This window comes from Cyprinus carpio, chromosome A11 (genome assembly GCF_018340385.1).
Source record: "Cyprinus carpio isolate SPL01 chromosome A11, ASM1834038v1, whole genome shotgun sequence".
Lineage (NCBI taxonomy): Eukaryota > Metazoa > Chordata > Actinopteri > Cypriniformes > Cyprinidae > Cyprinus > Cyprinus carpio.
In genome coordinates this window covers 18,923,273-18,946,266 of record NC_056582.1, presented here as the reverse complement: position 1 = coordinate 18,946,266, position 22,994 = coordinate 18,923,273, and the positions used below count along the sequence as shown (strand labels likewise).

At 36.6% G+C, this 22,994-nt stretch overlaps 2 protein-coding genes across 3 annotated transcripts; one reads left to right on the top strand and one right to left on the bottom strand.

Annotated features, from left to right (window-relative positions):
• The first annotated feature begins 23 nt into the window (after window positions 1-23).
• Window positions 24-2,460, top strand: LOC109056665 (mitochondrial intermembrane space import and assembly protein 40-like). The gene is made up of 3 exons (XM_019073857.2): window positions 24-186; window positions 808-906; window positions 983-2,460. The coding sequence occupies exons 1-3, from the start codon at window positions 165-167 to the stop codon at window positions 1,312-1,314; spliced, it is 453 nt and encodes a 150-aa protein (XP_018929402.2). The 5' UTR covers window positions 24-164; the 3' UTR covers window positions 1,315-2,460.
• A 113-nt stretch (window positions 2,461-2,573) lies between these two features.
• On the bottom strand, window positions 2,574-22,619 carry LOC109056695 (netrin-4-like). 2 transcript variants are annotated; one of them, XM_042766657.1, is made up of 10 exons: window positions 22,293-22,619; window positions 9,351-9,811; window positions 8,472-8,816; window positions 8,129-8,255; window positions 7,048-7,236; window positions 4,489-4,705; window positions 4,178-4,305; window positions 3,401-3,469; window positions 3,117-3,287; window positions 2,574-3,029 (listed from the first exon to the last, which is right to left on the bottom strand). In XM_042766657.1, exons 2-10 carry the CDS (start codon window positions 9,774-9,776, stop codon window positions 2,893-2,895), a joined length of 1,809 nt encoding a protein of 602 aa, XP_042622591.1. In that variant the 5' UTR covers window positions 9,777-9,811; window positions 22,293-22,619; the 3' UTR covers window positions 2,574-2,892. The 2 variants fall into 2 exon arrangements, with proteins under 2 accessions (XP_042622591.1, XP_042622590.1); XM_042766656.1 differs by lacking the exon at window positions 22,293-22,619 and adding an exon at window positions 10,656-11,184.
• Window positions 22,620-22,994: the final 375 nt, after the last annotated feature.

The following is a 22,994-nucleotide window of genomic DNA, read 5'->3' as shown; positions in this document are numbered from 1 at the left end:
TAATAGTGACTTTTATTTTGATACAATCCGGCTGTGACGTCACGTGGTTGCTGTCGCTGCCTCCATGCTGGAGTTGATGTAACAGGCGTGCGGATTGATCCTTGTGCCGGTGTTTGAGATTCATTGATCGGATAAACGGCGATCAGACGGATCTGTCAGCAGACATGTCGTACTGCAAGCAGGAAGGTATAGCTGAACTAAATCGGACCGTTTAAACCCATTATACCCAGCTTTCACTGTCGTTTAGCAGTACAGCAAGTGCTCGTGCCCTTAAAGTCTTTCTCGCCAGCCATGCTTTGGAATATCAGCGAGTTACTTAAATGTTTATCTTGAGCTGTAAATAATCTTTTCAGGTCTGGCCAAGTGTGTCGTGTTATATTATCTTATTATGTTTGTGTGTAGTGATGGTGATGATTATTGAATTGTTGGTGGAATTACAGATGAAAAATCGAGTTAACAAAAGTCAGCAAGCGCTCAATAAAACATGCATTTCAAGTGTAATGCAATACTTCTTCCATGACTCGTACATCTGGTTTATTTTGATGCAGTCCTTCAGTCATCACAGCTATGTTGTGTCACCCTTCATGTAGCAGGTGCCTACAAGGTCATACATAACCTGGGGAGTTCATAACCTCAGTCCACCAAATGCATGATAATGTATTAATTATGAACACATTATGAGTTCCATAATGTTTTTTAACAATAGTTACACTGGTGTAGTGGTCAGATTTTCAGTGGCTGGTTGTTTGATCCCCCCTAAAACTATTCAGTAACATTGTGTGTAACTTCCTTTGTGTCTCTCACTAGGTAAAGATCGCATCATATTTGTCACTAAGGAGGATCATGAAGCACCGAGTAATGCTGAGCTCATCGAAGATGATCCAAATGATCCGTATGAGGATCACGGTAAGTTTTTAATCTGATATGATTTATCTTGTGTCTAGGATACTCATGTTTACACTCATTTCTTTCAATCCTACAGGTCTTATTCTCCCTAATGGTGATATAAACTGGAACTGCCCGTGTTTGGGCGGTATGGCCAGTGGCCCTTGTGGACAACAGTTCAAAGATGCCTTTTCTTGTTTCCACTATAGCAAAGAGGAGGTAAAGGGTTCAGATTGTGTGGAAAATTTCCGGAGTATGCAGGAATGTATGCAGAAATACCCTGAGCTCTACCCTCAGGAAGATGACAACGACAGCGCCCCCTCTGGCGGGGCCGATAATGCACCCACTGCATCCACTTCCACTGACTCTCTCCCTACATCCTCTCCTCATTCCACACCAGCAGCCACAGAAAACCCAGCAGCTAGCTAATATTATTTCAGTTTCATTCCCTCCGCACCTCACAGCAGAGACAGCTCCACTTTCGAGTATGAAGAGATAATAATATCTAACTACGCCACTGGTTCGATGCTCTCCACCTGACTGCATAATCCACAGAGATGCGGGAAGCCCTTAAACTTCAGGTTTTGTGATTTAAAATATCCAAATGACATTAATATGCACTTAAGGGACCTATAAAAATGTGTTTTGAGGACCTGTGTGAGTGGCAGATGAGTTTGCACTTGGCCTGTGAAACATTAGCTGCCATTTGAAACATCCGCTTTGTATTTTTCTGTTATTATTTGCTCCACAGCCTAAGCTAAGCTTGTTTGATTTGTGTACTACAACAGATCAAAGGCCATTTGGCATCGTACTTTCACAGCTAAGCAGTTTTGAGATACTCAACTAACAAGTCTATAGACATTTCATGTGCTCTTTTTGTTATAAAACATGATTAAACAATTTTATGATGAAGAAATGTTCTGTTGCTGATGTGTTCGAATGCATGTAGCCCAAGGCTGCATACCAAGTATAAACACCAGGGGTGTGAGTGAGCAAACTAGTAGCCTTACCTGTCAACTGATAATTTTTTGGCGTTAACTGTTATAATGGTGAAACAACAACACATTATAAGTGAGCAGATCTTCTGTTTAGTAAGAATATTGAAATATCTCTTTTTCCAAAGACTGGTAGGTTTTGTTCAACTTGAAGTATCTTAACATCGAGGGCTGTCTCTAGATCCATTTTCAACACATGCTAACATTAAACACTGTTAAATTGTGGCTTATTGATGTATTCAATCAATGGCATTTACAAATCTAGCTGTTTATCAAAGAATGACTCTTTGGGTTTGATTTGTCATTCAAAGCCTTATTGTGATTTTTCTTGTTTTGATTAAACAAGAAACCTAATGATCTTTTCATCTGTGATATATCTGTGTTTCTGAAAAAAACTTTTTAATAAAACATATGATACTGTGTCCAAATCATGCATAAGCACTGGGAGAATCTGAATCAGTCAGTCTGTACCTTTTGTTTTTCATTTTACAATTGTGTGACGCATTCAAATGCATTTTTAAAAACACTTGACTGAAATGTAGTAAGAAAAAAAGCAAATAAAATACAAAAGTGTGAATGAATCTCAAAAATGTCCTGCAGTCCTTTGGATTCACTGAGTTGTGTTTATCATTTGTCCATTTCTTCAAGTAACTAGTTTTTGATGACGATAATCTAAAAACTACAGAGGAATGAGTTCAGAAATAGTTTTGATCAGTCTTATGAAAGTCGTATCCATGTTGTGTCATGTCCACACATCAACAGCCACCAAGATGACCAAAGTTGTGCTATATGGCGATTACAGTTATATTAAGTGACTGTTAAGTGCAAGTTGCCGTGCAACTACTTTATGAATCTTGTTTCTGGTAATTATGCACATTCCATTTCAGTTGTATCCGGTGTTCCTGGCTCATTTAAGATCCAGCTGCCTGCTTTGGTACAATGGCATCACTTTCAGTGAGGGCTTTCAAGTTTGGGCAGTGTTGTGCTGCTGTACATTTGGGGAAATTCGTGCTCATAGGCAGCCCTGATGCAGTGCTTCTGTGACCTGAAAGCCCAGGACGGGGGTCCAGAGGACTACTAGACTCTGCATGGTGACCAGTAGCCGTCCTGCGTCAACATCTTCAGGACCTGCTAGTAGATAGTTCCCACCTAAATATGGAGACAAAACAGTCAATACTCCCATGGCAGACTACACTGAATCAAAGCTGTGACCCAAATAGGTGTTGGGTGCTGTACCTGGGTTGAGAATGGGACAGGTGCAGCCACGGCTGGTCCAGGAGAGCGGGTAGAGACTGTGTGTTCCCTGGGAGAGCGGCAGTTTTCCCGAACGAAACACCTTCCTTACTTTCACCAGGACAACTGCGTGTGTGCCTTTATCATGAGCTGACAGCACACTGGCTTTGATCACTATGAACGCCACAAACAGTCAGTTTTCTCATGAGATTTATTAATTGCTTATAGACAGCAAATGACAACAGAATTGATTCATAGCATGAAACGGGACTAAAAAAAATCCTCACCATATGCCTGTTTTATCTTGCAAAGATCTGACACACTTTTCAGCTTCTTTTCCTTACAGCTGCACTTCCCTGTAAATAATTCACAAGAAACATTTCAAAGGTTTGTTACATATTAACGTATTTAATCTCACAGAAAACACATCCTGGTCATAGAAATGGTGTTTTCCATAAATAAAAGGAAGTGCATTTTTAGGATTTAAATTTTGAAGGTATGAAGTTTAATCATATATATATTTTTTACAGTACTGTAATGAGAATATTGTCATAAAAATAATGTCATAATGCGAAATGGTCCTGAAATTGGTAAGGTATTTATATTTTGATTTTGGGATGACCTGGGATGTGTTCCAGAAAGCAAGGTTAACTTACCCTCACAACTCAGAATATATTCAAGGCTAACACACAAGACATTCTCAACAGAGTGAAGAATTGACGAGTCACCATGGAAACCGACTCCATGATGCTTCTTTCTTCTTTTGTTCAATGGCCATTTACATACTTAGTGCATATCGCCACCTAATTGATGGTTGTGCAATCACTTTTCAATTTTTTTTTTTATTTAATCTTTTAATCACTGAGAATAAGAATTATATTGTTTATTTGATGCTATTTATATAATAAGAAATATCACATATGTATTTTTACATTTGAAGGAACCACATAAAAAGCCACATTTTTGAAAAGCCACATAATAAAGTCAAATTTCCTGCTGTGGTTTCCCACGTTTCACAGTTGCCGCTGTTAGTGTGAAATGTTTTGTTTCTATAGTCAGCTCACCTGTATAGTACAATGCAGAGACGGCCAGTTCTTTAGGCCACGCCCTCTCGTCCTCTTGAGGTTTAAAGTGGGACAGTTCAGGAATTTTTCCACCAATTGGTACATTGTAAAGCTTGACACTACCTTTGCTGTTAAAGGAAAATGATACACCAACAAAAGTCAATGGTATTCCAAAATATCCAACAGGTATGCAATCACAATCAACTTGAGTCATGAAAACCAGATATTCAGATTTAAAATGATCACTGCTCAGTGTTTTAGTTTCAAATCACAAATGGTAAATTTAGAAAGAACTGAAAATTTAGTCTGACCTGTCTAGGCAATGACCTGTGATGGGATCACAGGTCAAAGGGCACACACAAGATTTGCAGCCCTCCTCTCCAAAACCCCAGTACCCTGCTAGACAGTAGCTGCAGGTGGTGCCGCCCACACCGGGTTTACAGTGGCACTGTCCACTTCTTGGATGACACCATGGTGTCCCGTCACCAGAATGTACTATCACCGAACCAACTGGGTCACACCAGCATCCTGCCATAGAAAAGATCTTTGGTCATTGGTTCATCAGCTCTTCTCTCTGCATTTGAGTCACTTTAGTGGATTGTGTCACACTGCCACCACTAGGAGGCAATAAAAGACTGTAAATGGTTGTTTTTTGATACAAAAAGTGATTTTTAAATTTTTTGAAGAAAATAAGGAGTGCTTAAGAATGCAGTTCTAAGTGGTTGCTAGGATATTGTTAAGGATAAGGGGTGGCTTATTATATTCTAAATGAAATTTTTCTTCTTTTTCTTATTTTAAAATATATTTTTCCTATTTTCTGTTTTTTTGAAATTGTATCATCCCACCGGGTGAAATAAAAGTCTTTTAAACTACCTTTTAAATTCTTATAAATTCTTATTTAATTTTGCATTTTAGTATGTTTGGCTCTTGTGAGTGTTTTTTTTTTTTTCAGTAATTCAACTCAAATTGTGAAACTCGTGTATTAAATAAATTCAATGCACACAGACTGAAGTAGTTTAAGCCTTTGGTTCTTTTAATTGTGATGATTTTGGCTCACATTTAACAAAAACCCACCAATTCTCAAAAACATCTCAATAAATTAGAATACTTCATAAGACCAATAATAATATAGGAAAAAAAACATTTTTTAAAAAAAAAAGGGCCTTCTGGAAAGTATATTCATTTACTGTACATGTACTTAATACTTGGTAGGGGCTCCTTTTGCTTTAATTACTGCCTCAATTCAGCGTGGCATGGAGATGATCAGTTTGTGGCGCTGCTGAGGAGGTATGGAAGCCCAGGTTTCTTTGACAGTGGCCTTCAGCTCATCTGCATTTCTTTTGTCTCTTGTTTCTCATTTTCCTCTTGACAATTAGAGTCTCTATGGGGTTCAGGTCTGGTGAGTCTGGCGACCATGGTCATTTAACCAACTTTTTGTTCTTTTGGCAGTGTGGGCAGGTGCCAAATCCTGCTGGAAAATGAAATCAGCATCTTCAAAAAGATGGTCATAAGAAGGAAGCATGAAATGCTCCAAAAATTTCTTGGTAAACGGGTGAAGTGACCTTTTTTCAAAAAACACTATGGACCAACACCAGCAGATGACATTACACCCCAAATCATCACAGACTGTGGAAACTTAACACTGGACTTCAAGCAACTTGGGCTATGAGCTTCTCCACCCCTTCCTCCAGACTCTAGGACCTTGGTTTCCAAATTAAATACTACAAAACTTGCTCTTGTCTGAAAAGAGGACTTTGGACCACTGGGCAACAGTCTAATTCATCTTCTCCTTAGCCCAGGTGAGATGCCTCAGGAGTGGCTTAACAAGAGTAATACAACAACTGTAGCCAAATTCCTTGACACGTCTGTGTGTGGTGGCTCTTGATGCCTTGACCCCAGCCTCAGTCCTTTCCTTGGGAAGTTCAGTCAAATTCTTGAATCGATTTTGCTTGACAATTCTCATAAGGCTGCGGTTCTCTCGGTTGGTTGTGCATCTTTTTCTTCCACACTTTTTCCTTCCACTCAACTTTCTGTTAAGATGCTTGGATACAGCACTCTGTGAACAGCCAGCTTCTTTGGCAATGAATGTTTGTGGCTTGCCCTCCTTGTGAAGGGGGAAGCTTGATTGTCTTCTGGACAACTGTCAGATCAGCAGTCTTCCCCATGATTGTGTAGCCTAGTGAACCAAACTGAGAGACCATTTTGAAGGCTCAGGCAACCTTTGCAGGTGTTTTGAGTTGATTAGGTGATTGGCATGTCACCATATTCTAATTTGTTGAGATTTTTTTGGTGGGTTTTTGTTAAATGTGAGCCAAAATCATTACAATTAAAAGAACCAAAGTCTTAAACTACTTCAGTCTGTGTGCACTGAATTTATTTAATACACAAGTTTCACAATTTGAGTTGAATTACAGAAATAAATTAACTTTTCTACGACATTCTAATTTATTGAGATGCACCTGTAAGTGTAACAGTAACAGTCCAGTTGTAATGGCACTTTTAAAATTAGACATCCATCCAGCCCTACAACTATTTTCATAATTTCCATAATTCTTAACAATGTATCCTATTTTTTCCCCCTCAAATTTTGTCTTCTTAAAATTTTTTGTCCTATTTTTGATATTATATTGTCCACCAGGTAAAACTTTGACCCAAAAGTCATTTTAGAAAAACAACAAGTTATATTTTGATTAAAGATTACAAATTTATCTTTAAATTTTAAATTAAAATGTTATTATAGACCAAGAATATGCTGTAATGAAGTAAAAACTATTTTGGGTTCAGTTAGGAATAATTATTTGAGGGCAGAACCCTTTGAGATCTCGTTGTGCTCTTCTGTTTGTTCCTTCCTTTCTTTCTAACTATCTTACGTATGCAAGCATGCGGGGAGTTGAGGGGTCTGGCAGGGTGGCGGTGGTATCCGGGGCGACAGCGCTGGCACCGGCGGCCCACAGTGTTATGCTGGCAGTTGTTGCAGACGCCCCCGCTACTGCCCCCTGTGGACAGCCACACTCGCTGGGAGAAGTGACAGCTCTCTGCGTGTCCGTGACATTCACACTCTTCAGCAACAAAAAGAGAACACAGAGGAAAACTTACGGAGATAAAGAGACAGTATGGATCAAAGAATCATCCCTTGACATTTCTATTGTCAAATTGAAGTCCTTTTAACAGCTTTTTGTACTGTAATCTAAGTGGAAAACATTCTTAACAAGTAAGAGTTTGCACCAATTTTAAAATTAGGTATTCATCTAGCTGTTTCACTATTTTGTAATTTCCATTATTCTTAACATGATTCTCCGTATTTATTTATTCACAAATTTATTTTTTTTAAATTGTTTTTATTTTAATTTTTATATTTATATATATATATATATATATATATATATATATATATATATATATATATATATATATATATATATATAAACACGCAAATGGACTTTAAATATATATTCCACTTATGACATCTAATTTTAAATAATCATAATAAAATAAGATATGCAACCAGTCATTTAAATGTTTATTAATTTCATATTCTCTATCTATCTATCTATCTATCTATCTATCTATCTATCTATCTATCTATCTATCTATCTATCCCATTGCAAACTGTTTTTATTACCAAATAATTTTTTTTTTTTCCCATACTAGTGAAGTCCAGCAACTGACTATAGAACCAGCAACTGTTCGGTAAGCCACTTTCTTCAAAATATCTAATGTTCAACAGAAGAAAGAAACTCATACAGGTTTGGAACAACTTGAGGGTAAGTAAATGATGAAAGAATTTTCATTTTTGTGGTTCCTGGATATGGCTTGAATCCCTGCTGCATTAGAAAGCGCCACTAATTATGACATGATAAAAAGATAGAAAGGCCTTTCATAGCACAATTTCCATTTTCAAGGATTAAAGGAATTTAAGGTTGAATCAACACATACAGTAAATGCACTCACTCTGACATTGGTTGCTCTCCCCGCTGCTTCCATTGGCTGATCTCCAGGGCTGGTTGTTGTAGAGTGGGGCACACCTCTCGCAGTGCTCGCCAGCTGTGTGGTGGGTACACACACACTTGCCAGACACCTGCACTCCAGAGGAATGATTCACTTTCAAGTTGCTGCCCATTCAAGCCCTACATATACAGTAACACCCCATATCGTATTCTCCTAAATGCTGGGTGAGTTCACTTACACCCTCAAGTATGCAGAAGAGGAAAAAAGTTGCTTCACACATTCACTCTGTCATTCATTCTGGCACCTACAGGTGGCTGCAATGCTGTTCGTCCCAAAAATCACTTACCATTTTACTGGGTTGCAGGCTGTCTTGTCCTTCATTTTCAGGAAGGCAATGTTCAGCGTGGCCATGACACAAACACGTCCCTTTAGCCAGAAGAGAGTACACAGCAAATGGGGTTGAATCCAGAGGATCAGAACTTGGCGTCGGAGCAGTCAGTGACCTGCTGTGAATTGTGGGTAAAAAGGGCAGGTTTGACTGCTCTGGGACACTCCACTGTTCTTTCGAGATGGGACACTGTTGAGATTTTAATAGCTGTATTCGTAGGTTAGTCACTGTCAGACGGGACAGTGCCTCAGGACTGTAGGGATCAACAATCCCACTTCCCAATCCTATGGAGCGGAATATGATCTACAGTAGAAAACAATTAATTAATTATGAATTACCGTATTCACGGGGATAATACACCGAAAAAAATAAATTCTGTCATCATTTACTCTCCTTGTGACTTCTTTCTTCAATTGAACACAAAAGAAGATATTTTGGAAAATATTGGTAACCAAACTAGTCTCACTGACTTCCATAATATGGACAAAACATACTATTCGAACCTGTTCGAACTGTTATGTTTTGATGTTACACAGAAAAAAAGAAATGCATAAACGTTTGGAATGGCAGGGGAGGAAGTAAATGATGACAGAATTTTCATTTTTGGGTGAACTGTCCCTTTAAAAAGCATTAGACACATTTAAAGTACTTAGATTTAAATAGCTGTACTCAAATGAGGGAATATTTGGTTGAAACGTTGCTTAAAATTGGTCATTTTAAGCCATTTGTATGTTGATCATGTTTACATGCTTCACATTTAAACCTACTGCAAAATTGCAATTTACAAAAAAAGAAAAATGTTTTGTGGTGCTTTAGAGACCTTATTTCCTTCCTTACCTCTCCTCGGGTGCAGGGGACAACACTGGAATATCTGGAAGTGCAGAGAGATCCTGGTTGACTTACATCATCAGGAAGCCCGAACATTTCAGTGCAGTTCCTGGCAAACAGCTTTAGTGTCTCCCAGGTCTGGCCAAAGTCCTGCGAGCGTTCCAACCTCATAGCAGCAGGACGTGGGGAACGGAACGACATCACAACGTGACTCATGCAGAACCATGTCTCCAAGTCAAGACGGATTTCTTCCTGTTCTCCAGTGGCCGCCGCTGAGCCCCACCAGGTATCTGGATGAATAAATGGGTCATCGGCCATGAGAGCAGGAGGATGGAGCTCTGCTAGACAGCGTGGCTGGGTTGGCAGGCAGGAAGAGCTATTAGTGCAGCAGCTAGTCAGCGTGAAAAGGGTCCTGCCACTGGCCAAGTTACCCATAGGAGGGCTGCAAGCACGGCCAACACATCTGGACTCTGTGTAAAAGAGGAAACATGCACATACATTCACAAACAAATCCAGAGAAACTTTCATGCTGATGATTTGAATGCACCATTTTTTAACACTGAACTTCTGTAAACACTAGTCAGGTTCTGGCATGTCACAGCACAATGTCTGACAACCTGAGCCTTTAATGTAGCTCACAGTAGGGCTTTCACAAAACCAAAAATGGTGTCATTTCTCCTGCAAATGCTGCAGAAAAGTGAAGTTTAATATCATGTAAGAATGATAAAAATGAGTAAATAAGAATACTTAAAATTGTTCAATCTAAAATGGATTTTATATTGTATTAACTTGTTATCCAAATATGAAATGAATTACGCAGGTTACATTTTAAATAAACATAAAACAAAAAATAAATAAATGCATGAAAAATGAACACCAGATCTCCCACTAAGTTTATTCATCTGACAATTTGATTATTATTACAAGGAGAAGTCTGGCTATTTTATTGACTTCGTCTTCCCACAAAGGGCAAAAAAACGTTATTTGGTAACAGTTTATCATAATATTGTTTAGACATCTGTTAAAAATGATATAAAATGTAATTAAATTAGTTTAAAAATCATTATATAATGCATTATAAAAAACTTAAAACATCTGTGGTTTGTGTATACATGAGTGAAAATATATGTAAAAAAGGTTTATGGACAGACAGACAGACAGACAGACAGAGATAGATAGATAGATAGATAGATAGATAGATAGATAGATAGTTAGATAGATAGATAGATAGATAGATAGATAGATAGATAGATAGATAGATAGATAGATAGATAGATAGATAGATAGATAGATAGACAGCTTTCCATCACTTGCCAGTAAAACCCTGCAGGAATCCAGGAAATAAGATCACTGCGCACTTCAGTATCACCATCACAAACTGAGGAGTCCTGAGATGTTTCATGTTTAACAGTCTGGATGTAAAGGCAGGTTAGTTATCCATAGTTAGAATAGATAAACCATCATGTCCCAATGCATGGTCAGTTCAGTTTGAAGAGATCTTTACTGTCTGTTTGGAAACAGGGTTTGCGTGAAAAGTTGCAGGAAATCCAGCTGCTGGTAATCCATTTTCACAGTGAGTCAGTAAGAAACCTTTTCTGATGATGGTGATCTGGGATGCACCTGTTCAAACGGCACGCGGTTCATTCCCTTAACATTGTTGTTTTTGTGCATTCAGATGAAGGGCGAACTATTGTCCTTTCTGTTTCTGTACATGACAGTCCTTTCAAACTGAAGGTAAAAGAAGGACAAAACCGCGCAGGTCACTTTGGTAATAGCAGTGTGTCGCACCTAAACGTAACGCGCAGCGTTGTTCCAGCTTCCCAAGAGCACGGATGAATGACTGTGATCCACTGGCCTGGATCCGAAGCATTGAACGGATCGAAAGGGGGGTCTCTCTAGTGCCCCACAGTGGAATGCTACACTAGTGCATCAAACTATACGCTACTCACATCAAACAAGTCTTGATTACATTTTGGTACCTGTACCAGACATGATTACCGTTGTGATTCATGCCTCTGAACGTCATATATGAAGGAAGCATCCCGTGAAATGAAAAGGTAATAGAAAAAGACAGAAAAGGGATATACTTATGCATACTTAACCATTTTTTATGTGTTTATGTATTTATTTCCAGCAAAAGGACAGTTTAACCAGAAATGAAAATGATGACATTCACCCTCAGGCCATTCCAAAGACATTTGCTCATCTTGTGTCTGTGGAACACAAAAGAAGACATATATCAGAATGTCCATGGTTCTCTTTTCCACACAGTGAAACAAGAAATTATATATATATATATATATATATATATATATATATATATATATATATATATATATATATATATACATAAAAAAAACATTATTTGTATACATTAGCATATAGTATAATAATGCTAGAGTGAATTGTTGTTATTAACATTAAATTAATTAATAAAATATTTTTAAAAATAACTTTTACATTTATTAATTTACTGAAACGTTTGCAATATATTTCTTTTTCACAAAGCACTAATGATTGTCTGGGTCTTTTATTTGGTGACTCTGCAGGTGGGTGCATGTGTGAGTAAGGTCAGATTCGCTGGGGTTGGAGAACAAAGTTAATGTGATCCAGCCACATGGAGAATTCCAGAAACTGTCTCGATATATACCAGCACCAAACCTTGCTCTACTTAATGGGGTGAGAGATGTTACTTTACGAGCCTTTTCCTCCTGGTTTTGAACTGCAGTAGTTCCGTATTATGGGTGCCTTTGATGTTTCTTTTAAGGAAATTCGAAATACACAAAATATATATATATATATATATATTGCCTTTGATGTTTCTTTTAAGGAATAATTATATATATATCACAAAATATATATATATATATATATATGTGGACTACTATAGATGTACAAAGTGACATGAAGAATTACAGCATATATTACATTAGAAGAATGTTTCTGCCGGGTGGTTATTGAAATCATACATTCTGTACACAAAACTATTGACATTTGTGAATTTAAAGGAGGTAGTGTATATTTTGAAAGGTATTACATGCAGTTAGAGCTGAACTGTCAAAGTTTCTGCTTTGAGTTGAGATGAAAACCATATGGAAATGAATTTGACTAAAGTTCAGAATAAGCCTCCTCAGCCTCTCTTTGACATAATCAGATAGCAAAGACTAGTAACAAATTATTCCATTAAATATAAGTAGGGTTCGGTAAATTTGAATGGAGTGGAGAGCACTTTTGGCACATAGCTGTGTCTTGGTTTGAGGATGACTCTACAGTCGTTAGGCCCAAAATCAAAGCACTGACTGACAGTGCTTGCAGGTCATCCACTCGCCAGAAGGAGGGCGGTCTTAAGTGACAGGGGCCACAAATCGGCCTGACTGGAGCGGCTCAAAGATAAGTCCCAAGTCAGCACAGTATGAGGGCGAGGTGGATTCAATCTCAATCTCAGAAACTTAACAACTAGTTCATTTCTGCTGATTAGGACATGTCACAAGAGGTCGGGTCTGCACTGAACACCAGTAAGAGAAGATTGACCATTTAAGGGCATAAGGACATCTTGTAGATGTGGCTCTAGCCTCCAAAATGGTATTAGTTACACTTGCAGGGGGAGCTGCAGAGACTCCCGTCGAGGGGCCAAACATGTAGGCTCCACAGTTTTGGCTGGGGATGCCAAATCATGCCCTACGTTTGCGAGAGAAGGTCAGTCCTCAGTGGTTTCTGATGGCAGCTGAATCGGGGATCTACATCTGATTCCTCCAGAGTGGGGCCACCAGGAGGAATGAGCATCTGACTTCTGAGCCTCTGAGCATCTGAGCCTGCCATCTTTCTTGGGAACAAGAAAGTAACAGCTGTAAAATCCAGACTCACTGTTCACTAGAGGAACCGTTTCCAATGCTCCTTTTGCAAGCAGTGTTTGTAATTCGAACCAGAGAACATAAGCATTGTTGTCCCGTACTGAAGTTTGAATGATACCTCTGAAGTGACGTGGCCTGCGAGCAAACTGAAGCAAGTAGCTTCGTTCTATGATTTTAAGAACCTAACTTGACACATCCGGGATAGCTTTCCAAGTTTGATGGCAAGTGGTCTGAGTTTTTTGAATGGTAGTTCACCGCATGACCTAGGGGAACTCACATTCGTGGTAATGAGGAGAGGACCGCATGGGTTTTGAGTATCCACAACAGCTTCCACCTCAGACCAGCCGAAGGAAATCAAGCCGTTCACATCATTTTGGCGGATTAAAGCACCATTGGTTCATGCAGCTACACGAACGTGAACAAATCAGGCGTCAGTCAGAGTAAAAAGGAGTTTCCCCATAAGCGTCAGCGACGCAATGTGAAAGACCATTTGAAAGGGAACTGTTGTTCACAGATAAAGACAACGGTTTTATTATGTTTTCCTCAACATATAGGCTACATAAAAGGTTAATGGGCATAAGTTGATAAATAAAAACCATGCATACAGAAAGGGAATGTATTGTGCTGATGGGAAAAAAAATATTTCAAAGCCACATACAGTTAACAGCTCAAATTAAGTCTATGGTTTTATGCATATAGCAAAGGTTAATTGTAGTCACTTAAAAGCGGTTTACAATATGTGCAAATTTCCAGCAAGCACCCTTGCATATTTTCTAGGTTCTTTTGAACTAAACTAGGCACTTTTACACTGTAAAAAAGAAGAAGAAGAAAAGAAACACTAAAATATGTTCTCCACACAATGCAATGATGTGCAAAATTCAAAATACAGGTTAAACACCTGTAAAATAAATACGGAAGGTTCATTCATATTAATACATTTGTGCCCTATTTACTTTTTACAGTGTACTTACCTTCAGTTATTATACCTGACTGAAATAATGAATGAAAGAACAATCCCACCTAACACATACATAAACACCATAGCTGTTAAAATGTAAATGAAATGCACCATGCATTATGTTCAGTCATTGCAAAGATAAGCAATAAACTTATTGCTATTTTTAAAGCTACTAACCAACATACAAATAAACATTGCCAATTTAATTTAATTTAATTTAATTTAATTTAATTTAATTTAATTTAATTTAATTTAATTTAATTTAATTTATAAGCTACTTATTAGAACACAAATAAACAAATATGCATTTTAAATTTAATTTCATTAAATTTTATAATAGTTTTACATTTAATGTTTTTAATAATATAGAATGAGCATGTCTGCTAGACTGTCAGTGTAGTTTAGAGTGTCAGTGTCAGTCTATGCATATACACTCACTGTTCATTATTTCTTACTTTTTTGAATCCTCTCATCTTTCGCATGAGTTTAATTTTACGTCTTTGATTTCTCTATATCTGCTCTTTATTAATTTTCCTTCCCTGTTCTCATATCCTACATATATCTCTTCATGCTTTCATTCTCCTCTCTGACACTCACTACAGCGGCTGGCTGCCCTCCAGGTCATAAAAAAGAGCTCAGAGAGCAGACCTTCATCTCCAAACCTCACATCATTCCAACTGTGGGACTTTCTGCCGCCCTGCAGACTGCATGAGCAATAACTATCTTTATTGGGGATCATGTTAATCCTATTGATGGTGAATTAGCTGTGCGATATTAATATTTATTACTTCCAGATGTGGAAAATGGATGAATCTGTCTTTTTAAGAAGGTTTGATTTAGGGGCTTTCAACTTTTTAACTGACATTAATTGTAATTGTATGTGTGTGGCTTTAAATGTGTGTGTCCTTTAAGTCATTTTGTTGAAAAGAGGAGGAAATTACAGCCCAAAACATTACATTTTTGTCTCTTGTGTTTGTCAGAAGCATACTGATACATGATTTATATTGTGCTGACAAAGACCTCATTATAATATCCCTTTTGCTGTTGTCACTGACATCATACATGGTCAAATATAACCAGATGTCACTGCAAAAGTTTAATTCAAACGTTTAACTGTGTGGGGTTCCTCTAGCTGTTCCCATGCTCTCTTCTGTGGCATTACAAATTAGGGATAATACAGCAACTTTAGTGTCTAGGTTGTATTTTGTAAGCGTGTCGGGGATGTCTGGTCTACTGGATGAGCCTTAGGTTATCAGTGTAGCACACCTTATACCCACTGACTAAATGCATGCCAAAAACAGGAAGAGATGGTCTTGGCTGGAATTAGAAACAGCCATTTCTACCTAGAAAGAAAACAGATGACACATAGTTGGCTTTCCTGATCAGATGTTATAAAAGAACAACTGTCTTTTGTGAAAGAGATTCTTAGCTGAATAGCTTTGGTAGATACAAAATAAAAATACAAAAAATGCAGAGTTTATAAGGGGTTTCTTTAAGGTAGGCCTATATATACTGTATACACCTTTTTAGTTTGATTTGTAGTTGTAAATAGTCCAGAATACTTGGATGCTTGTTTCAGGTAAAAATGCAAAAGTTAATTGACTTGATGGTAACTGTGGTTTATTTCAAATGCTGGGAAAATAATTGGGTTTCAACCAGCCTGCAGCCAATAAAGCTTTTCAGCCGCTCATTAAAATATTTGCACAAAACAGTGTGTTGCTGTATTGTTGAACAAGACTAGAATATTTCTCAACAGGAAAGGAATTTAAATGTCAGGCAACTCTTTGCACAGTATTCATTTATATCAGCTTGCCAATATTTGGGAAGGATTGTGTGTGTTGTAGGCTTTTCACACTTTAAATTGTCAACCCTGTGTCATTCTAAATGTTTTTTTATTTTTTTCCATGTTTCACATTGTTCAGTTTTTACCTACTTGAGAAGGTGTTTCAATTCCAGGATTGTAATTCTTATCTGCAAATTTGCTGTGTAAATATTATTGATTGAATGAACAAAGCATGCAACATGTTTATATAACAGATTTTCTACCTTATTTCAGATCATAATTTTTTTCGTCACTGTTTGATATTTCATGTGGAAAGCGCTTCTCAGTTTATGATTGGTTGTTGTTGCTTATCAGTTGGCTTTATGTTCTAAAACTGAAACGTTTCTGTATAACCCTATGAATGTGATATTATTATTATAAAATTAAGTTGCGTGGTATTTATTATGATTGATATACATCTTACTTGAAGGACTAAGTTAGGCTTAATTTATGTAATGCAAGCGTCAGTATAAATGTCAAAGGTAGATTGCTGTTTCCCAGGGTATGTTAATGTAACCATATCAACCCTGCCATAAATGACAGATGTTAACAAACAATCCATATTCATTATAGCAATTTAAATCATCCGACCATTCTATTCAAGATTGCTATGAGATTTTGGCATCAAAGTATGTTCAAGCACTTTAGATGATTATTTATCCAGCACTGGTCCTGTATAATGGAAAACATACACTTCGTAATGAGGATGTTTAAAATTAGGCACATCAGAACATCTGTGTGTATCCCTTTGTGTTCATCAAGACTGAATGATAAACTTTAATAGACAGAATTTGCTTTGTGTCATATTGGTTGGTTTTGTAGCCCTCATAGCCTGTTAATTATGCCAAATTGAACATATGAATTTGACATTGAAAGCCCAATGTTTTGTTGTTTGTTCTATTTTTCATTTCATATTCTTTTGTGATTTGTTGTTGTTGTTTTTTTTTTCCTTTGCAATTTTTGAAGTTTAAACTAAGAGATAAAAATTCATAATTATGACATAAAAAGTCAAAATTATGACATAAAATGTATGGCATAAAAAGTTTAAATTATGACAAACAATTATATTATAAGTTAATAAGTTATAAAGTCCTAATTTTGACAAAAGGTCCAAATTATCACATTAAAACAATTATGAGTTTAAAAACAAAACAATTTTGACAAAAATCTGAAATTATGACGAACAATTATGACATAAAAAGTCATAAATTAAAAATCATAATTATCACATGCAAAACAATTATGAGTTTAAAAAGTAATGATTATGACAGTCAAAATTATGACATAAAAACAATTCTGTGATAAAGATTTTGAAATTATGACAATTATGAGAAGTATAAATTTCTGGTCACAGATTAATAGTTATAAAAAGTCAAAATTATGAGGCAAAAAAAAATCATAATCATGACATAAAAGTAAAAAAAAAAAAAAAAAAAAAAGTAGCCCTAGGTAGCCCTAGTAAATTTGAATGAAGTAAAATTGGAGAAACAAACTCTTCAAATATGTGTGTGTTTGTGTAAATGCATCTCACTGTGGTGTGGGCTTGTACGTGGATTTGCATGTCTGTTTGCAAACATTTGTGTGTATGTTTGTCTATGTGTGTGAGAGAGGGTCACAACAGGCCAATGTCTTTATATGTGGGTAATAGATTTAAATTGCAGCGTGCTCTTTGATCTGTGAAAATGAATGACTGAGATTAAGTTGTCAGGCTGGGTGCTGATAGAGGCCAGATGAACAGCTATGACAGTCCAGAGCCCCTGTGGAACATGTAGGAAGCTTGCAGTTGTGTGACTACATTTATGCGTGCATGTCTCCAGGGTCGCTAATGTTTTTTAATGTGAGTCTATTGTGTATAGATAACCATTCCATGCAGTAGCTCATGTCACTGTTTATACATGTGAGCATGCAATGGTATGTTTGGGATTCGCTGCACCTAAACACTCGCACATGTGCCAGCGTTCCAAATCCATTAAATAAAACATTATTAGGTCTTAAGAAGCAGGAATGAGAGGAATTTTAAGAGGGGTGGTTTTAATTGAAGAGGTTTGAGCCTGATTGGTAGTGCCCTGCTGTACTGACGCAGCTGAAACCACATTTTATTTGAGCGGAGTAAAGCTTCCCACACATATGGAGGTCTGTATAAACACGCACAGGCACACACCCTACATCCTTCATAGGGGTTCGGTAAGTAAATAAGACATGTGCTTACCGAGGGATTGAGCAATTTCCAAGTCTTATCATTGAGGGTAAACTCTGTGTGCTACTGCAGCAACCTACTAGTTTTCTGAATTGTCTCTGCAAGATATTAATGGCTATGAAAGGTCTGGACTGTAAATAACACGAGCTGTACAGGGAAAATGTGAAACAGTGGAGTATACATTTCCCTGCACCCCATGGGGTCCTTTTAAAAGAAATGAGGCATGGTAGACTGGCATTAATAAATAACGTAAACCCTTTATGCTTTATACCTGTGTATTGCTGCAAGCTATTTTATAATTTTATTTGCTTTCTTATATTTTAATTTTTAAATTATATAATATTTAATATTGCAATTGTTTTTATAAGTTTGTATGTTAATACATATTATAATGAATGTTTTATACATTTTTCATTATTATTATATGTCAAAGAATCAGCGAGTTATTTAATAATTTTATTTTATAGATTTAATTGTATGATATAATATTTAAATTATTATTTTATTATAATACATACTATTACAAATTAAAAAAAAATAAATTCATTTTAACTATTTTCTCTCAAAGAATCATTAAGTTATTTTATATTTCTTTTGGCTATATTATATTTTGATAAGTTCTATATTATTTAATATTATAATTTAACATTGCAATTTTATTAAATTATTATATTATAATTTATTAGTATTATATTTACATTTTAATTGAATTCTTAATACATATTATAATAAATATTTTATTCATTTTTATTGAATATTTTATTTTAATATGAATTTTAAGTAAAGTAAAGTAAAGTTAAATAAAGTAAATTAAAAAAGCCCTGCTCCAAATCTCTACGGTATTCTGTTTTTGGTTCCCGTCTTTAATGTGTGTATAATTGTCCCTCTTCTTCTTCTTTTTTAAATAAGTTTTTGTTTCATAAGATCAATAGTTAAGGTTAGGCGGTTTCTAATAGTGTGATTCCTGAACTGTGCCCAGGTGTCTATTAGTAACTGAAAACATGCCTAATCTCATCACCAACAATTAAAACCTTTCTTTTTTATGACCACATGCAGGCCAGGTATCCACCCGTGATCCCATCTGACCCCCAATGACCATTCAAAGGTCATGGGGGTCACCATTAAAGCCACTAAGCCTGTCTGGTCTGGCAAAAAGCGTCATCATTTCAAGCCGCAGCTCTTTTTTATTCCCTCGTAAAACACACATGCTTGGAGTGCTACAGTGTGACACTCACTGACCTGATGGTGTATACATTTCACCCATTAAATAGAACAGATGACGGTCATGTACCGCTGCAGGGCTGATGAACTTACTTTTTAAAACCATATAAGGCACCATGTTTAACTAATTAGCTAATGGTAAAATGGAACTTTAGCTTTAAAAACTAGATTTTGCGTTGTTATGGAAGACGTGTATGTGTTTTACATGTTCCACATATTCTACTGTGGAACAAATACCAGCTCAAACGCTATTTGCAATCTTTGATGTGTTTGCTAACTGGGATAAAACAGAGCCCAGCTGTCTAAAAACACAGATCAGATCCTAAGATGTGGACTTATAGAAGCCTCATATTCTTCCATGGCTCTTTAGCGATGTGACACTGGGAAGCTGGGGGCCCACCTCTGCTGCTCTCCAAAACCAACATCTGGGTATCATGAGCAGCTAAAGTTAGAAGCACATGTTGCTTTCATTACTGTAAAATAGGAGTCACACTCAAGCAGGCATGACACCCACAAACGCATGTCTAATAAAGGCAAGAAGGGCAGATGATGGGTGTAAAAGGAGAGAATGGCTGGAAGAGAAGGACTTTTTTGTGGGTAAGTTCCACAGATCAATTGTGTGGACAGATATAATGGAGAGTACAATCAAAAAGTCAGCAGAAGAAAGTTAGCTAACCTCTCTCATGCCAAGTGCATCCGTGTAAGACAGCCACAGTGTGGCCCTCATTTAAGTACACAAATACAAGTACACAAATGCATTTAAGTACACTTTTAAGTTGTCTTAATTATTACAAAAAGTCACAATTTTGAGATAAGAAGTCATAATCATAACTATTTTAGAATATTTAACAATATTAAACATAATGTCTAATTAATTAGATAATGGAAAAATGGAAAAATATGAGACAAAAGTTTAAATTATAACAAAAAGTTATAAAAAAAGTCATAATCATAATTACTTTTATTTCATAATTATTTTCCTCCTTAAATATAGTACAAGTATAGTACAAGTTCAGTATGGTATATAATCCTAGTAATTGTGAATTGAAAATAGCCCAGAACGTTTGAGTTATTTCCTGGCCCTACTTTGAAAGTCTGATTTTCTTCTTGATACTGGCGTAGTTTCTTCTGTTGACATTTGTAAGTCCCAGTTGTGCATCATTTTATCTGAAATGTCTTTCATCTGAAGCTTAACAATGACCTCAAACACTTGGGGAGACCAATCTGCCCTGATTTTGGATCACAAAATGAGAACTTTTCTGTTTTGAGGATTAAACACACTAGAGATCTCATCTGAGATCTCATCTGTCTTGTTCAAAGATCCCTGTAATGCTGTAGGCCAAAGCTATTAGTCATTAATTGCTGGCAGGTGTTTGGAGCTACTGACAAGATGTGTCTGCTGCATCTGCCTTTGGGATACAGTGAGGTTCGATGTCTCATGATGCAACTATAATTGCTGGAGGGGAGGACACACAGTTTTGTACGATTAGTATGATTTACAGAAATGCATTTGACAGATGTGTTTTTATAAGTTTGGTTTTTGGTTAGGTGTGTTAAACTTTTTTTATCAACTTTATTTAGAAATGGAACATTGAATTGTGTGCTTAAATCTATTATGGCATAGAGAGAGTGTCCTTTATTTTCCTCTACTGAAATTGGCAACTTGCAACTGCCTCAGTTCATGGGCATTTGAGGAAAGTAAATTGAGCAGACATTAGTAGCTTGAGGCACAGTATCACTCTTGTGTTGTTAATTGGCAAGTCTTTCCTCTGCTGCCATTAACTTTTTAACCTGTTGACTTAATGATCTGATGAATCTCCTTAATGATCTGTCAGTCTGTCATGTTCTTTTTAGTCCTTTTACAATGATGGCAGTTATATCCCATGCAAAGTCAGAAGGCATCTCTGGCTCCTCGTTTTGAATTTCACACATGCACTTGACCTCTGACCTTGCCCAACCCTGTCTTTGGGTTTGCAAGACACCTTCTGGGAATGACACATGATTTCAGGCACATGAAGTAATTCATGCATGCTACAGTGAACACACTCAGGATGATATGCAGGGCCAGCGGGGGTGAAGGTGTGTGTTGCTTATGATCTCTGCTGGGAAATGGGGCAGGATTCTGTGATCTCTTGACCCAGGAGTGTGAGGATCCCTGTGGGTCATTCAGGACCATAAGAGTACAATTACACAGGATGAGATGAAAAGAGAATGGAGGGGTTGAGATCACTCTGGGACGCCCATTCCAGTGTATTAGGTAATAATTACTGCCATTAACTATGGAAGTACAAAACTATAAATGCCTTGAAATGTTTGGGATTCGGCACAATTGCTAAAACTCTCATGAGAGTCTGTCATTGCAGTTATACTTTTTTTTTAATACTTTTACAATATATGTTTACATGTATTTTTATATACTGCCTCATGTCATATAAGGAAGTACAGAGGGTACTACTTATGAGCAGTGTCAGAAATTAATACTTTTTTATTTTTATTTTTATATATTTTAAGTAAGGGGCCGCATGTGCCTCCTAAAGCATTTTTACCTGAAGGCTACGTTTCTACTCCTAATTTTATTTTATTTTTTCTCTAAAACCTATGACTGCTTAACCTATGAAATTAGTTTTTTTTTATCCTAAATTCCATTTTATTTATTTTTTTCCAAATTCTGTGTTGTTTGTTTTAATTATTTGTATTCTGTGTTTTATGATACACATTATCACAAATGTTGCAATCAATCAGTTAATCAATCAAATTCAAATAAAATGTTGAACACATTATATAGTAAATAGTAAATAGTATTATATAGTAAATACAATTCCATATGCATTTTCTGCATTGTGGAAAATATAGGGGCCCTACCCATTCATACACATACGTGAAAACATGAAAATATACTCACCTTGTTTTGTAAAATATGATCACAAAAATTAATGCTGCTGTTTTTAGTCGTATACAGAAGACCCAGTGAGCACATGTTTACTGTGCCGGGCAGGATACGAGTCCAACTCCTGTAAAAGTAAGAAATAAAACAACAATCAAGTCAAAACACAAATGCTAAAACCATTTTTTCTTTTTTTTTTCTTTGTTTTTTGCTAGCATCTATGTTGAGTATGCTTCCTGTCCCGCCCAGTGCTGTGGAGGAGCAATGACATGAACTCCAGCACAAGACAGACTTCCACTCTGGAACTGTCCTAAAGTTCAGATGCGTCATGTTTGCCCCCAGGACATGTGCCCCGTAAGATTGAGAGTGAGAGGTGAGCAGTTCAGATAAACATCTTGAACCAGTGCTGCTCAACTGGTGGGTCAGGACAGAACCCAAAAATGAGCCTTAGGCCTGTTTCACTAAGCAAACTAGATGCCAGCATGGACAGAATTCTTGACATGCTTTATCGTCTTAAAAAAAACATGAATAAAATTATGCTAGGTTAAAGGAAATAGTTAAATTAATAATAGGATTAATTAAATTGTGATATGTTAAGGTTTTTTGTCATTTACATTTGTACTTCTATTTAGCCAGGATTTATTAAATTGATCAGAAGTGGTAGTAAAGACATTTATAATGTTACAAATTTCTATTTCGACTAAATGCTGTTTTTTTTTT

Coding starts and splice junctions, on each gene's coding strand:
- LOC109056665 (XM_019073857.2), top strand. CDS start 165: ATGTCGTACTGCAAGCAGGAAG. Junction 187..807: donor GTCGTACTGCAAGCAGGAAG/GTATAGCTGAAC, acceptor GTCTCTCACTAG/GTAAAGATCGCATCATATTT. Junction 907..982: donor TGATCCGTATGAGGATCACG/GTAAGTTTTTAA, acceptor TCAATCCTACAG/GTCTTATTCTCCCTAATGGT.
- LOC109056695 (XM_042766656.1), bottom strand. CDS start 10,743: ATGAAACATCTCAGGACTCCTCAGTTTGTGATGGTGATACTGAAGTGC. Junction 8,817..9,350: donor TCCCCTGCACCCGAGGAGAG/GTAAGGAAGGAA, acceptor TTTCTACTGTAG/ATCATATTCCGCTCCATAGG. Junction 4,306..4,488: donor ACAGGTCATTGCCTAGACAG/GTCAGACTAAAT, acceptor TTCCTTTAACAG/CAAAGGTAGTGTCAAGCTTT.